Source organism: Erinaceus europaeus, chromosome 11, assembly GCF_950295315.1.
Source record: "Erinaceus europaeus chromosome 11, mEriEur2.1, whole genome shotgun sequence".
In the NCBI taxonomy this organism is placed as follows: Eukaryota; Metazoa; Chordata; class Mammalia; order Eulipotyphla; family Erinaceidae; genus Erinaceus; species Erinaceus europaeus.
This window is the reverse complement of record NC_080172.1, coordinates 57,461,230-57,476,116: the sequence shown is the minus strand read 5'-3', so window position 1 is coordinate 57,476,116 and position 14,887 is coordinate 57,461,230. Positions and strand designations below refer to the sequence as shown.

Genomic DNA, 14,887 nt, shown 5'->3' with positions numbered 1-14,887 from the left:
AGTGACTGCTTTGGAAGCATGATTCAGAGGGACATGGAAAATCAAGAACATAAATTTCCTTACATTCAGCAGCCAAAGGGAGGCGCCAAGGCTCAGCTACCCTCCTCTACTCAAATGGGATAGCTCCTTGGGTTACTTGCTGTGGATCAATACACACCACACATCCTGCAGAATCCCTCTGGGCCACAGGCTCAACTCTCAAGGTTGCTCAGCCTTTAGGATGCACATATCAGTATAACATCTCAGCTCTGATGATTCAGAAATTGCTATAATCATCTATTTTACACCAAGAATATAGACACAAGTTTATGTGGTTTGACCACCAGGTGGCAAAAGCTGCTCAAGAAAAACCATGTACCCCTCCTACCCTATGGCTTTGTTAATTTATCCTTTCTTAAATAAAAAAAAATAGTAATAAAAAGAAAACCATATACCAGCCAAGTGAAAGAAGAAAACAGTTGAAAACAACAACAACAAACTCAGATCTTATATCTATCCTGCCTTATTCTACCTCATATGAATGAAAAGTGACTTCTTTGTCATTCATTTCCATTTCTATAGAATGCACTAGTGCCATAAAACCCCAGAGTATATGTGTAGATGCATGTGAATGTGTATGTTAATTTTACTGTTTTTGGTGTGAGTTTGGCTGATAGGAACAAGTATCTATGACAGAGAACCAAGGAATCTACCCTACAGGGGAGGAGTGAAAAGAAGACTCAGATAAGAAAATGAGGATAAGTTATCAACATGAAGAAGAAACCATGTATTTTGGTTTGGAGTTAGTCCTCCACTGGATTCCTGACTTCCAGGCAGTTCAACAAATTGCGTTACCCTCTGACACTTTGTCCTCTTGACTTAGAATTAAGATTGAAGTATCTTCCTCATGGATTTGGTGTTATATAAAGTGTATGTACAATATCAAGGCACATCAGTATGGCCCAACAATATTGAGCAAATGCTATCTCCTTTCCTTTGTCCCTTTTGTCCTTACCCATGTGTTCTACAAACAAGCAAGAATAGTTTTGCTAATCCTACTTCTTTGATGACTTTCTTTTCTACCCCCATCTAGATAAGTTAAATGGTAGGATTTTCACCCTTCAGTCAATATCTATTTAACATCTGATCTCTTGTGCCAGCATGTCAAACATCTTAATGTGAATATTTTCATAACAATTGTTTCCTTATTCAACATTCATGTTGGTCCTGATATAGTTTTTGAGGAGTTATTTTGGGTTTTCTGTCTCTCACTATGTATTTATTTATTTTATTATACAAAGTTACATGTCAATAGGGATTTAAATCCACACCATTCCCACCACCAGAGTTCTGAATCTTCAGTCCACCACAGTTCCCCTAAGGCTGTAGACATGGGCCAACCATCATCTCTACAACTATCTGTCTACATTTGTATATAATCACCCTCTTTTTCTTCCCGATCCAACCCTCTCATCCCCTCCAAGCCACTTATGACAATATTACTATCTCCATGTACCCCTCTCCTTTTCCTCCTCTCTCTCTCTGGGTGCTGATGGAGCTGGAGTTCAGAGCCCTCTTATCCTCTTCCTCTTATCCCTTTTCCCCTACTGGGAGTATGGAGCAAGGTTGTTTTTGGGGTGCAGAAGGTAGGAATTCTGGTTTCTGTAACTGTTTCTCTGCTGAACATGTGCATTGACAAAAAGCCCAAACAAAACAAAAAACACCTCCCAGAGCAGTAGAGTCACGCAGGAACTAAACTCCACTAACCCTGGTGGCTATTTACATATATATTTACATATATATACACACATATACATATATATGAATATATATGTGAAAAATGAAGGTTTTAATTATGTTCACCCTGCTATGTAAATTAGAGTAAGAGTGAATTAAGTAGGGGCTGTGCACTGGCACATCTGGTAGAGTGTACTCATTGTAGCGCACAAAGACCTAGGCAAAACTCCCAGTCTCCACCTGTAGGAGAAAATATCACAAGTGGTGAAGGTTCTGCAGGTGCCTCTCTCTCTGTGTCTCTCCCTGTTCCCCTCTCTCTCTTTTCCCCTATTTCCCTATTTTCTCTCAATTTCTTTCTGTCTCTGTCCAAAATAAAGTAAAAGAGTGGCCTAAGTGGTATTAAGAATATTTTTTAAAACAAGGGTTGACATAATGAAAATCTGCTAAATAACACCTCTCAGTGACAAAGCTTAAACACATAACTTTGACTTTAAACAATTTTTCATTAAACCACAAGGTATTAAAATTTATTATTATTATTATTATTTTTGCAGAACTAGAGTCTCACACATGTGTGATTCCACTACTCTGGGCAGGCCACTTTTTCATTCAGTTAGGGAGACAGAGGGAGAGTGAGGCAGACACCATAGCACTGGAGGTTCCTCAGGTGATATAGTATGCCTTATGTGGTATGAAGACATGGCAAGGCATGCACCCTACTTGGTGATATATATCTCTCTCTGGCCCAAAGTATTAAAACCTAAACAATTCACCTTGAATACTATTTTGGTTGATACATTCAATGATATTGTACACACACACACACACACACACACACACACACACACACACACTTACCCAAAGACTCCATTTGACACTGAGCTCTCAAGCTGACATCTTCATCTGAATACCCGCTACTCTCACTGGGTTTCTTATTATCCAGGCTAGAATGCATTCTATGAACAGCATCAGTTGTATGAAATTCTGAAGGGCCTGTATAGACATCTTGCTGGAGCATTGTCAAGTTCTGGTCCATAAATAATGTTCTGTCTTTTCTTTTAGAAGCTAGTCAGTGGAAAGAGGACTTGTAAGAAAGAATACTAGAAAGACTGACAATCCTCAAATGTAAGAATGCACCCCCTCCTTTTTTTCTTTTTCTTTTGCTCTGCCTGTTCAGGATCCTTACCTCTTTTATCCCTGTCCCTTTCAGCATTCTTCTTAATGATGTGTTTTTGCCTGATGTGCTTAGCAAATCGGGTGGGGTTGTCCCATGGTATGTTGAAGGTCTCAGAATCTGTGTCGTACATCATCTTGGATGGCTTTAGTTTCCCTTCTTTGTCAACCTCAGAGAGTTGCAGGCTCTCAAAGATAAAAATTTTGAAGGCTCGTTCAACTTCATTCCAGCTCAAGGATTCTGTAAGAAAGCAGAACCTGTACTGCTAGGTATGTTGTCACTTCATGAAACTGTACTGACGGATGGGTGACTGGGAACTGCTCACTGGAATGACAAAGGAGTCATCTATAAAAGGTGTTGAGCTAACTTCAAACACAGGCCCCACTATTTTGCAAATAACATTCAAGATGTAACTTATTAAGAATATGATTTGCTGGGGCTCAGTGCCTGCACTACGAATCCACTGCTCCTGGAGGCCATTTTTCCCATTTTTGTTGCCCTTGTTTTTGTTGTTGTCGCGATTATTATTGTTGCCATTGTTGTTATTGGATAGGACAGGGAGAAATCAAGAGAGGAGGGGAAGACAGAGAGAGAGAAAGGCAGACATCTGCAGACCTGCTTCACCGTGAAGTGACCCCCTTGCAGGTGGGTAGACGGGCTTGAACCTGGATCCTGTCCTTGCACTTCGGGCCATGTGCGCTTAACCTGCTGCACTACCGCACAACCCCAAACACATAATTTCTTCAAAAGGTTTCTGTGATTTCAAGGCTGAAAAATTCCACAACGCTCAGTGCCTGTATAACACCAAGACCCCATTCTGCATTATAGTGTTGACTCTTGTTTTTTGTTGTTGTTGTTGTTTTTATATGTATGTGGCTATGTTTTGTTTTGTTTTGAACTGGATCCAGTTTGAGTTTAATAATTGTTGTTAAATAAATACGTAAATAATGAAAAAAAAGAATATGATTTGAAATAGCTTCATAACTTACTCAGTGGCTTATGCCAGATAAATTCACATAGATAACCCAGGGTGCTGTGGATTGGTTAGATATGATTCAAACATTTCTTTTTTGTTTTTCAATGTAAAAATCACCTTTGAAGATGGTTATAACTTGAAAACAGAAACACTACTTACTACTCAGTATCTAATGGACTGTTATCTTCAGAAGGTTTTCTGGTTCTTTAAGGCTCAGGAAAGGTGCTTTTCATCCACTAAGAACTGGTGTTGATGGAGACGATACTTTCCATAACTGCACTTCAAAAGTTATGTTTTTAATGGACTCTATTCATATGTGTATTTATCCTTTTAACTATTTTGAGGATTTATTTGTTAATTAAAGAGGAAGAGAGAGAGAGAGAAAGACAGCACAAACCAGAGCAGCATAGGATTCCTGGGAGTTGAACTTGGAAGCTCATGCTTGAGAGATCAAGGCCCTGCCCATGTGCCACGTCCCAGAAGTATGTATTTATTCATCTCACTGAATCATTCATTTCTGCTTTTTTATTTAGTAGGCTTTCTTATAGGTACCTGAGATTCAAGGGAAGATATGGTACTCTCATTTTAGAAGTTCAAGGTAAAAAAGTTGGAGGTAGACATTAATAAGCATGGTATTAAAGAAGGAAAATGAAATGATTGGGTCAGATCAATTATTTAGTGGCCACTCATACTTTCTCTGTAACACAGCAGAGGACAGCAAAAGGGTACTTGTCTGAAAACAAAACAACATAAAATAAAAAAAGACCAGGGATATTCAGAGGGGAGATATGGAAGATATAAAAGTTGCATAGTTAAGTGGAATTTATTAATTCATTCCACAAGTATTTTAAGAAATGTTTTATTTTAATGAAAGAGATGCAGAAAGACCAGAGCACTGTTCAGCTCTGGCTTATGATGGTGCTGGGGATTGAACCTGGGACCTCAGAGACTCAGGCATAAAAGTCTTTTGCTTAACAAGTATGCTGTCTCCCCAGCCCCACAAATATTTTGAGCATGGGCCAGTTGTAAATGACTATAATTAAGGCTAGGACCACAACAGTGAACAAATCAGTGACTCCTTGATCTTATAGCATATTCATTCTAGTGGTTGGAAGTAAATAGAAGTATAATTTACTATCAGTGACAAGATGAATAAGTTAAAGTGAAGGATTGAAAAGTGACAATTGTTGGGAGGAATATATATATGTATATATGTATATATATATATATATATATATATATATATATATATATATATAACATGATTAGAGAAAAACTCTCTGAACAATCAAGAAAAAGTGTGAAATAAAGTCAGTTTTAGGAAATGATTGTCTATATTATAAAATTACAGTAAATTCTGCAATGAGAATCTGAGTATGCTTAATAATTCTTCTCTTTCCACTATCCTTAAGGAGCATAAAATGACACATGTGGGAGAGTAATTCAAATCAATCAACTTTTAACAACAAGCCACCAGGGGGCTCTCTAACCTTTCCTCTTTGGTAGTATAGGGGTTACTAAGTCGTCCTCAGTGACATCAGCAAGAGGATGTGGGGCTGAGAGGAGGGATATTGAAGAAAGGAGAAAGTAATTTTTGTTGTGGAAACAGTGAAAATAAAGCAGCCAGTGAATCAAATTGAATATTATGTATCATAGAAGCCTACTATCACTAGTATTATTCAAAATACTCAAATTATAGTCAATCAAAATACCTGCCTTAACCTCTAAAAGGGATTTGCATAATCAAAATAATTTTGCAAGGAGGGTTGTAATCTTAATATATGGCCATATCTTCGCATATGACAATAAAGGAATGTACTTACCATTTGTACAAAAGTGCATGAGCTCATGAATTGTAGCTAGACGTTTTGTGCTGTTCCGTGGTGGAGGCAGTGGAAATTCAAGTAATTCCCATAGTGGCAACTTGGACAGCATCTCCTCCTCAATTTGAACTGGGTCAAAATTCTTTTGGTCCTGATGAATAACAACAACATGACATAAGGCATGAAAGCAAGTTGTCAAGTGCCTTATGCATATGGATGAGGCAAAACATGATACCCTAGCTTTCATTATTTGGAAACAGGAGAAATCATAGTAATCAGGGGAGACAAACTGTTAGCATTTTGCTGGAGGTCAAAAAAGCTATGTCTCACTTTGCCAGAGTTTCCTGGTGCACAAAAATGAGCAATTCATGAATAGTGAAAACCTGCCCACATCTCATTTCCTCTCTCATGGAAATCTTGCCTAACTAGGCCTTTCATATTAGCAAGTATTTAAAGCAAGTAATTACAAGGACTTATTGCAAATTCAGTGTAATGATAAACAATTCAATGGTTAATTGCATCTCTACAATTAGGTAAATTTTTGTTGCAAGGGGAATGTCCCCTTACCCATTTCCACTTTTGAAAATCTTTGCAAGGAGGTATCTGTTTTGAACATTACTTTTACGTACCTGAAGTAAAGCTACCCAATTCATATTTCTTCAAATGAATAATTACAAATGCACTTTCCTGCACCAGAAAAACTCAGGTGATTATTACCTTCAGTGCATACTTCTTATGGGCATGAACATCATGATAGTTCAATAGGAGAGGCCCTTTGGGTTGTGAGGCCTTGACGTTATTTTCTTCTTCAGGTAAGAATACTTTATGGAGACTCTAGTCAAATTGGAATAACAATTATTTAAAATGAGGAAACCAATGGTTTTTAAAAAATTATCTTTATTTATTTATTGGATAGAGACAGCCAGAAATCAAGAGGGTATGGGGTAACAGAGAGGGAGAGAGACAGAGAGACACCTGCAAGCAATGCTTCACTATTCGCAAAGATTTCCCCCTGCAGGTGGGGACCGGGGCTTGAACCTGGGTCCTGTGTATTGTAGCATATACACTCAACCAGGTGCACCACCACCCATCCCCTTCCAATGTTTTTAAAGCATGCAAGCTTTTTGTATACATCATGTCATCTGACCTTTTTCTCTTCTTCTGTGAGGCACAGAGAGGGAAGGATGGACACAATGTGAGCTGCAATTCTGTGGTCCAGCCCATTTGCTCTGGGAGGTAGATCCACCAGGCTGGGTGGGACAAGTTCTTCTTCAGTTGCTACAACCTATTGAAATAAATTTTTGGGAGGTACTGATTCAATGATCAGTTCTGTACTAAAATTGCTATTTCCACTGCTTTTAGTAAAAACCTAAGTGGTTTCTCTACATGGAGCACAGTGGTTATGTAAATGTTGTCACCACTGACTACTCACATTCCACCAAAGGAAAATGTTGTATGTGCTGAAGTAGATATGACTTTAATATGTACACTAGAACAGACAATACAAAAATAGTTTAGAACACAGTATGGTAGGAGTTAAAACATTAAGAATATCTTCTTCCTTCTTTCCTTCTTTCCTTCCTCTCTCCCTCCCTCCCTTCCATCCTTCCTTCCTTTCTTTCGCACTCTCTCTTTTTTTTATATTACCACTAGGGGTATTGCTGGGGTTCAGAGATAACACTACAAATCCACTTCCCAAGGGCTATTTTCTCTCTCTCTCTCTCTATCATACTTGATAGGATAGAGAGAAATTGAGAGGGGAGAGGAGAAAGAAAGTGAGAAGTGTAGACATCTGCAGATCTGCTTCACTTCTCATGAAGGGCTTCCCCTGCAAGTGGGGAGCAAGGCCTCAAACCTGGGTCCTTGTGCATGATAATATGTACACTTAGCTAGGTGCACAACTTCCTAGTGCCCAAGAGAATATTTTCTTAAATGATTTTATCTTAAAGCACTCCACATTGTGCTCACACACTTTTGGGCTCAATAAATATTTGTTGAGTGTAAATCATCTCTGTTACCTCTCATACATATTTATGTTTCTTGTTTGCTGCCAGGATTATTGCTGGGACTCAGTAGTTGTACAAGGACTCTACCATTCTCCGCAGCCATTTTTTTTTTCCATTTCATTTTCTTTTTTGACCTGTGATTTATACTCACCAGTGCTCTCAGCTGCCTTTAAAAAAATTTTTATTTTGACAGAGAGTGAAACAGAGAAAGAGAGACACAGAGAAGGAGAAACACCTATCACACTTCTCTGCTTGTGAAGTTTTTCCCCTACAGGTGGGGATTAGGGACTTGACCTGGGTTCTTGCACATGAAAAGTGCACCACTACATGGTCCTACAAATATATGTATTTTAAAAGGGATGTGATAAAAGTGTTGTGTTGTCATGGGACTTAAGTTCAGTTTGCTAGAGAAAAGTCTATGAGGGGCTGTGTGGTGGTGCACTAGGTTGAGCATACATGCTACAGTGCACAAGGGCCCTGGTTCAAGTCCATCGTCCCTACCTACGGGGGGGGGGGAGCTTCAGAAGTGGTGAAACAGGCCTGCAGTATCTTTCTCCTTCCTTCTCTATATCCCCCTTCCACTTCAGTTTCTCTCTGTCCCTATCCAATAAATGAATAAATAAAAAATAAAATAATTTAAAAAAGAGAGTGAGAGAAAGTCTATTTAAAGAATGCCACTTTCTTAGACCAGAGTCATTATTTGGAACTGAATGACAAGTGACATCCTTCATGAAGATGCAGAAGTAAAAGAAATTTGGAGTTAAAAAAATATTATGTTATGCTGGCATGAAGCTCACTTGGATGGTGAGTCTGCTTTGTCATATGCATGATTTTGTTTCAGTCTGACCTCTGCTACACTGAAGGAAGCTTCAGTACAGTTGCCTCACCCTCTGTCTCCTTTTTTCCCCTTCCTCCCTCTACTTCCTATCTAAAAAAACTGCCTCAGAGAGGTGGAGCCCTAGTGATAACACCAACATCAAATCTGAAGAAAAACTCTAAAAAATATTTAGAACTGAATACACTGATAGTATCAGGATAAAGCCAAATAAATATTCAAAGGGAAGTGGTCAGCTTTATGTAAAGAAAATAAATAAATAAATAAACAAACCCCTCCCCAATGAAAATGAATGATCTTTTCAGTTAAAATGAAATAAATAATTACAAAAAAGATGAAAGAATAATATAATGAAGCTAAATGAAGAAATTAAGTAAAGGGGACTTGATCAGTTAAAAAAATGCTGGCCTCTCTAAAAAGATCAACAAAAGGGGACTTGCAGAGTTGGGGCTACAGAGTAGCAGCAGCTGTGCCTCTCTCCTCTCCCCAGTCAACTAGGAATAGCAAAGAAGATCATCTGAGAACACAACAAGAAGATCACATGATTATTCTGGGAACCAGCCAAGTCATGGGAGTGAGTAATTAAGCTAAAAAAAAAATACTTATAGTTGAAAATCCTGCAGGTACCCATATTATACAGGAAAGATAAAAAACATGACTGTTTAACAGCCACCATGCTTCATCTCAAGGATTGAGACAATATTGAAACAACTGTTAATTTCCGCCAATGTGAACGCTTTATGTACCTTACTTAGACATAAGTCAATCCAGGTAAGTGTGATTAGTGAATTGAATAGCACTGAGAGAGGGACCTCATAACACACTATATACAATGGTTAAACCAGGAAGAAACAGAGAAATTCATGACAAAAGCTCAGATAAAATCCCCCAAAAGGTATAAACATATAAGAATGAAGAAAATATCCAAACACTAACTGAGGTATTAGTCATAGGAGAAAGGAAAAATTTTGAGTAATATAATCAGAAATGGGGAAACAACAAATGAGACTGTGAAAGAAAACATTATTTCACGGTAATTAGAGAGCTGAAAGCTGAAATAGCTGAGCTAAGAGCACAACTAGCTAAGCAAGCTAATACAGTATCAGAACAGCATAGCAAAACACCTGAACTACAGAAAACAACACAGGGGAGAGGGAATAGAATAAGTGAGACAGGGGATCGGGCAGTGGCACAGTGGGTTAAATGCATGTGGCACAAAGCACAAGGACCGGCGTGTAAGGATCCCAGTTTCAGCCCCTGTTTCCCCACCTGCAGGGGAGTCGCTTCACAGGCAGTGAAGCAGGTCTGCAGGTGTTTATCTTTCTCTCCCCCTCTCTGTCTTCCCCTCCTCTCTCCATTTCTCTTTGTCCTATCCAACAACTAACAACATCAACAATGGCAATAATAACAAACGCAACGAGGCTACAACAACTAGGGCAACAAAAGGGGGAAAAATGTCCTCCAAGGAGCAGTGGATTCATGGTGCAGGCACCGAGCCCAGCAATAACCCTGGAGGAAAAAAAAAAAAGAATAAGTGAGACAGAAAACAGAATTAGTAAGATTGAGAATGAAGTACAGAAAACTAAGAAAGAAGTAAGAGATCACAAAAAGAGATTAAGAGATACTGAAAAGAACAACAGAGGCATATGGGATGATTTCAAAAGAAGTAATATATGCATTATTGGCTTGCCAGAGGAAGAGGGGGAGGGAAGAAAGCATTATAGAGGACATAATAGCTGAGAACTTCCCTACTCTAGACAACATAAAAGACATAAAGGTTCATGAAGCTCAGAGGGCCCCAAAGAGAATTAACTCAGACTTAAAGACACAAAGACACATCATATTTAGAATAAAAAGGAATAAGGATAAAGAAAGGATCCTTACTATGCAGCTATTAAGAACAATGAACCCACCTTCTCTGACACATCTTGGATGGAGCTGGAAAGAATTACGTTAAGTGAATGAGGTCAGAAAGACAAAGATGAGTATGGGAGGATCCCACTCATAAACAGAAGTTGAGAAAGAATAACAGAAAGGGAAACTCAAAGCAAGATCTGACTAAATTTGTAGTGGGGCACCAAAGTAAAAACCCTGGGTGGAGCGTGAGGGTGGATGTTCAGCTTCACTAGGGGGTGAAGGGGGGGGAGGATGGGAAGGGACACAGTCTTTTGGTGGTGGGAATGGTGTTTATATACACTCCTATTAATTTGTAGTTATATAAATAACTATTTAATTAATATGAGAGGGGAAAATTGATTGAATGCCTCAAACTTTTTTAATGCACAGACCATAGGCTGAGTCTTTGATATGTTGACTCTCTTAAAAAATTAGACCAAGGAGAACAGAATCAGCTGGTGGCATAGCTATATACAAATAATGTCAAAGGACATAAATTATGGTGAAGTTGTGTATGATACAGAAAACCCTAACAAAGGGATTTTTCAAAGTTAATCCAATTGCAAGATAATTTGATTACACAAATAACTATCTATTGCCTTCTTAAATCCTAAAATTTATCTTAAAAGATAGCAGGAACCCCCGTTTCCTGTATAGAGCTTTTTTTAATCCAGTCCTGGAACCTGTAGGGTGGGGCTCACTTTCCTGCATGCTTCTCTCAATTCATACCAAATGATATTGCATCTGCTGATCCCAACCTAATCAATGCAACCAGTACCACCTCAGTATTCTTCATTTCAGACTGTGTCCAGAGACGTCAGGCATGGAATGTCAACTCTTCAGCCTTATTTCTCAGGTGAGATCTTTCCTTTCATAGGATTATCTAATTCCATTCCAGGTAGTTCACTTCCTAACAAAGTCCCAAAACCTAGATATAGACCAGGTCCCATGAGATAGGGCATATGTTAATATGCATCCATAAGTTAGGTCAAAATATATAAGCAAAAGTGCACAATGGTCTGCAGCAAGCAAGTATAAAGACCTAAAAAGACATCATAAAGTTTATAATGAAATAGTTTCTACTTAGACATAGATACATTCCTCACCTACTTCCTATTATACTTCCCTTAATCACTCCAAAGCTAATCTTATCAAAGCAAGGACTACAAAAGCTGAATAAGGACATGAGACTGGCATACTTTAATGATGACTCTTTAGTCACTATTAGGGCACCACATCAACTGGGGCCCTATTTGGGGAGTCCTGAGATTCCCAAACAGACAAGTTGGGCATAGACCTTGAAAAAAACCCCTTTCTCCATTGTTATCAGTCATCTCTATCAGGAACAACACAATAGACCCCTTGTGGGCCCCCATAGGACCTTGTCCTCAACATGGGTCAACAATGGTAGAGAATGTTCCATCCTCCGAAGGGTGGCTGGACAACATACTTTATGCTCCACCTGAGGAATATGGGTCTTGATATTGGGACAGCTTGGAATGTCCCTACTCATGACCAGAGAATCTGAGCTTGGCCCTATAGGGATGCAGAGGTCACATAGGCTACTAAGCTGAATATGGGCCCCATATCAGATCAAATCGATGGGGTTTACAGTCAACAATATTTATACACCGTTCCCATATTTGGGAGCTACTCTCTTCCCTGATCCAGCTTTCTGGTCCTTCTTCCAGCCATGACATCATCTCCCCAGACAATAACTTGGATCCACTTACATATCAGGTTTCAGGCTCAGGGAAAAAAAAAAAAACTAGTATAGTCATGGGCCCTTTGGAATATAACTAAAATATGCCTACTAGCTATCTACAAAACAGAGACCCTCCACTCTTCACCTGCACTATTCCAGCCTTTAGGGTCATGATTAGCCAACAACTTGTTTGGCTTTATATGTTAACTCTCTTTTCAGCCACCAAGTTCCAGATGCTAGCATGATGCCAACCAAACTTCCCTGGACAGACAACCCCACCAATGTGTTCTGAAGCCCTGCTTCCCCAGAGCCCCACCATACTAGGGAAAGAGAAAGGTAGGCTGGGAGTATGGAACGACCTGTCAAAGCCCTTGTTCAGTGGGGAAGCAATTACAGAAGCCAGACCTTCCACCTTCTGCACCCCATAATGACCTTGGGTCCATACTTCCAGAGGGATAAAGAATAGGGAAGCTATCTGGGGAGGGGATGGGATATGGAGTTCTGGTGGTGGGAATTGTGTAGAATTGTACCCCTATTATCCTGTGGTTTTTTCAGTGTTTCCTTTTTATAAATAAAAAAGAAAGAAAGAAAGAAAGAAAGAAAGAAAGGATCCTATAATACCAGTCTCTGAAGGGAGGCTGAGGGTATCCTACCCTGCCACTTGAAAAAAAACTGGTCCTGAAATGAGTGCAGCCTGCAATGTTCCTCAGATGTGACTATGAGCTATAAGCTCAGACCAATAGGGACTTAGAGATTACATAGGCTCTGGCACTAAATATCAATATGCATTTACATATGGGTCCTGGAGCAGGTGGATAGAGGTAAGTAGTTAATTTTAGCCATAATTTTTTTTATGAGAATAGAGTTACTCCCTTCCCTAATCCAACTTTCTAGCCCTTTTCCCCACTCTGACACCATTCTTTCAGACAATATTCTCATCCAACCTCAGGCTAGCTACCAAACTCAGGCAAAACTACTATAGTGGTATGCCCCTAGGAACATGCCTAAAATGGTTCTCCTAGTTTTCTTCTACCCTAAAATCCATAGTCTCATCTGCTGTGATCCTACTCTCTGGTTCCTGTTCATTAACCATCTTGTCTCAACTTAGGTCATGCCACTTTCCAGACACCAGGCTACAGATGCTACCATGACTCCACCTTGACCTTTCTGGGCAGATGACCTCACCAATGTGTCCAGGACCCTCGTATCTCCAGAGATCTGGTCCACTAGGGAAAGATAGAAACAGGCTGGGGGTATGGATCGACCTGTCAATGCCTATGCTCAGCAGAGAAGTAGCTACAGAAGCCAGAACTCCTATCTTTTGCTCCCCATAAACAACCTTGATCCATACTCCCAGCAGGGGAGAAGTGATAAGATGAAGATAAGAGGACTCTGCACTCCAGCTCCATCAGAATCCAGAGAGAGAAGGAAAAGGAGAGGGACATATGGTGGTAGTTATGATGTCATGAGTGGCTTAGAGGTAAAGAGAGGATTGTATCAGAAAAAGAAGGGGTAAGTATGTATAAATGTGGACAGAGAGTTGTAGAGAAGATGGTTGGCCCATGTCTAAAACTTTAGGGGGTGGTGGATTACAGTGGGTGGAGTGAAGATTCAGAACTCTAGTGGTGGGAATGGTGTGGATTCAAACCCCTGTCTACATGTAATTCTGTAACATAAAAATAAAAAATTTAAAAAGAAAGAATCCTGAAGGCTGCAAGAGAAAAAAAATATCCTGAAGGCTTCAAGAAAAAAAGCCACCTACAGTGGAAAACCCATAAGATTAGCAGCAGATTTCTCCACACAAACACTGAAGGCCAGAAGAGAATAGCTAGATACACACACACACACACACACACACACACACACACACACACACACACACACACGGCGCTCAATAAGAAAGGTTTTCAACCAAGACTACTGTGTCCTACTAGACTGTCATTCAAACTAGATGGAGGCATAAAAACCTTCTCAAAGTAAGGATCCCGGTTCGAGTCCCTGTCTCCTCACCTGCAGGGGAGTTGCTCTACAGGTGGTGAAGCAGGTCTGCAGGTGTCTATCTTTCTCTCCCCCTCTGTGTCTTCCCCTCCTCTCTCCATTTCTTTCTGTCCTATCTACCAACAATGACATCCAAAACAACAACAATAATAACTACAACAACAATAAAAAACAAGGGCAATAAAAAGGAAAATAAATTAATAAATTAATTAATCAATTTAAAAACCTTCTCAGACAAGCAACAGTTGAAGGAATCAACTATCACCAAGCCTGCTCTGCAAGACGTTCTGAAAGGTCTCCCATAAAAAGCCACATCACCATAAACATGCCATATATCAGAACACTTTAAAATTTTAAAATGATGAAATGAAAATATCTTCATTCTACAATATCAATAAATGTCAGTGGCCTGATTTCACCTATTAAAAGGCACAAAGCAGGAAGTTGGATGAGAAAACACAACCCAAGCATATGTTACCTGCAGGAATCCCACCTAACTCAACAAGACAAACACAGACTCAATATGAAAGGACGGAAAACTATCATACAAGCCAATGGACCACAAAAAGGGGCAGGAACAGTTATTCTCAGCCTGACACGATAGACCTTAAAATAAATAAAATTTTAAAAGATAGGGATGGACATTACTTAATGCTCACAGGATCAGTCAATCAAGAGGACTTAACTATTATTATTATCTATGCATCCAATGAGAAGCCATCTAAATACATCAAACATCTACTGAAAGGGCTACAGCA

The 14,887-nt window shown here is 39.4% G+C and overlaps 1 protein-coding gene across 2 annotated transcripts in view; it reads right to left on the bottom strand.

Annotated features, from left to right (window-relative positions):
- SPAG17 (sperm associated antigen 17) overlaps positions 1 to 14,887 on the bottom strand; it is a 287,832-nt gene that overhangs the window by 120,767 nt on the left and 152,178 nt on the right. For both annotated transcript variants that reach the window (XM_060201805.1, XM_060201806.1), the window contains exons 11-15: positions 6,837 to 6,974; positions 6,407 to 6,523; positions 5,690 to 5,840; positions 2,903 to 3,130; positions 2,575 to 2,781 (exon numbers count right to left, since the gene is read on the bottom strand). In XM_060201805.1, the coding sequence (XP_060057788.1) occupies positions 2,575 to 2,781; positions 2,903 to 3,130; positions 5,690 to 5,840; positions 6,407 to 6,523; positions 6,837 to 6,974 (841 nt within the window). The remainder of the gene's footprint in view (positions 1 to 2,574; positions 2,782 to 2,902; positions 3,131 to 5,689; positions 5,841 to 6,406; positions 6,524 to 6,836; positions 6,975 to 14,887) is intronic.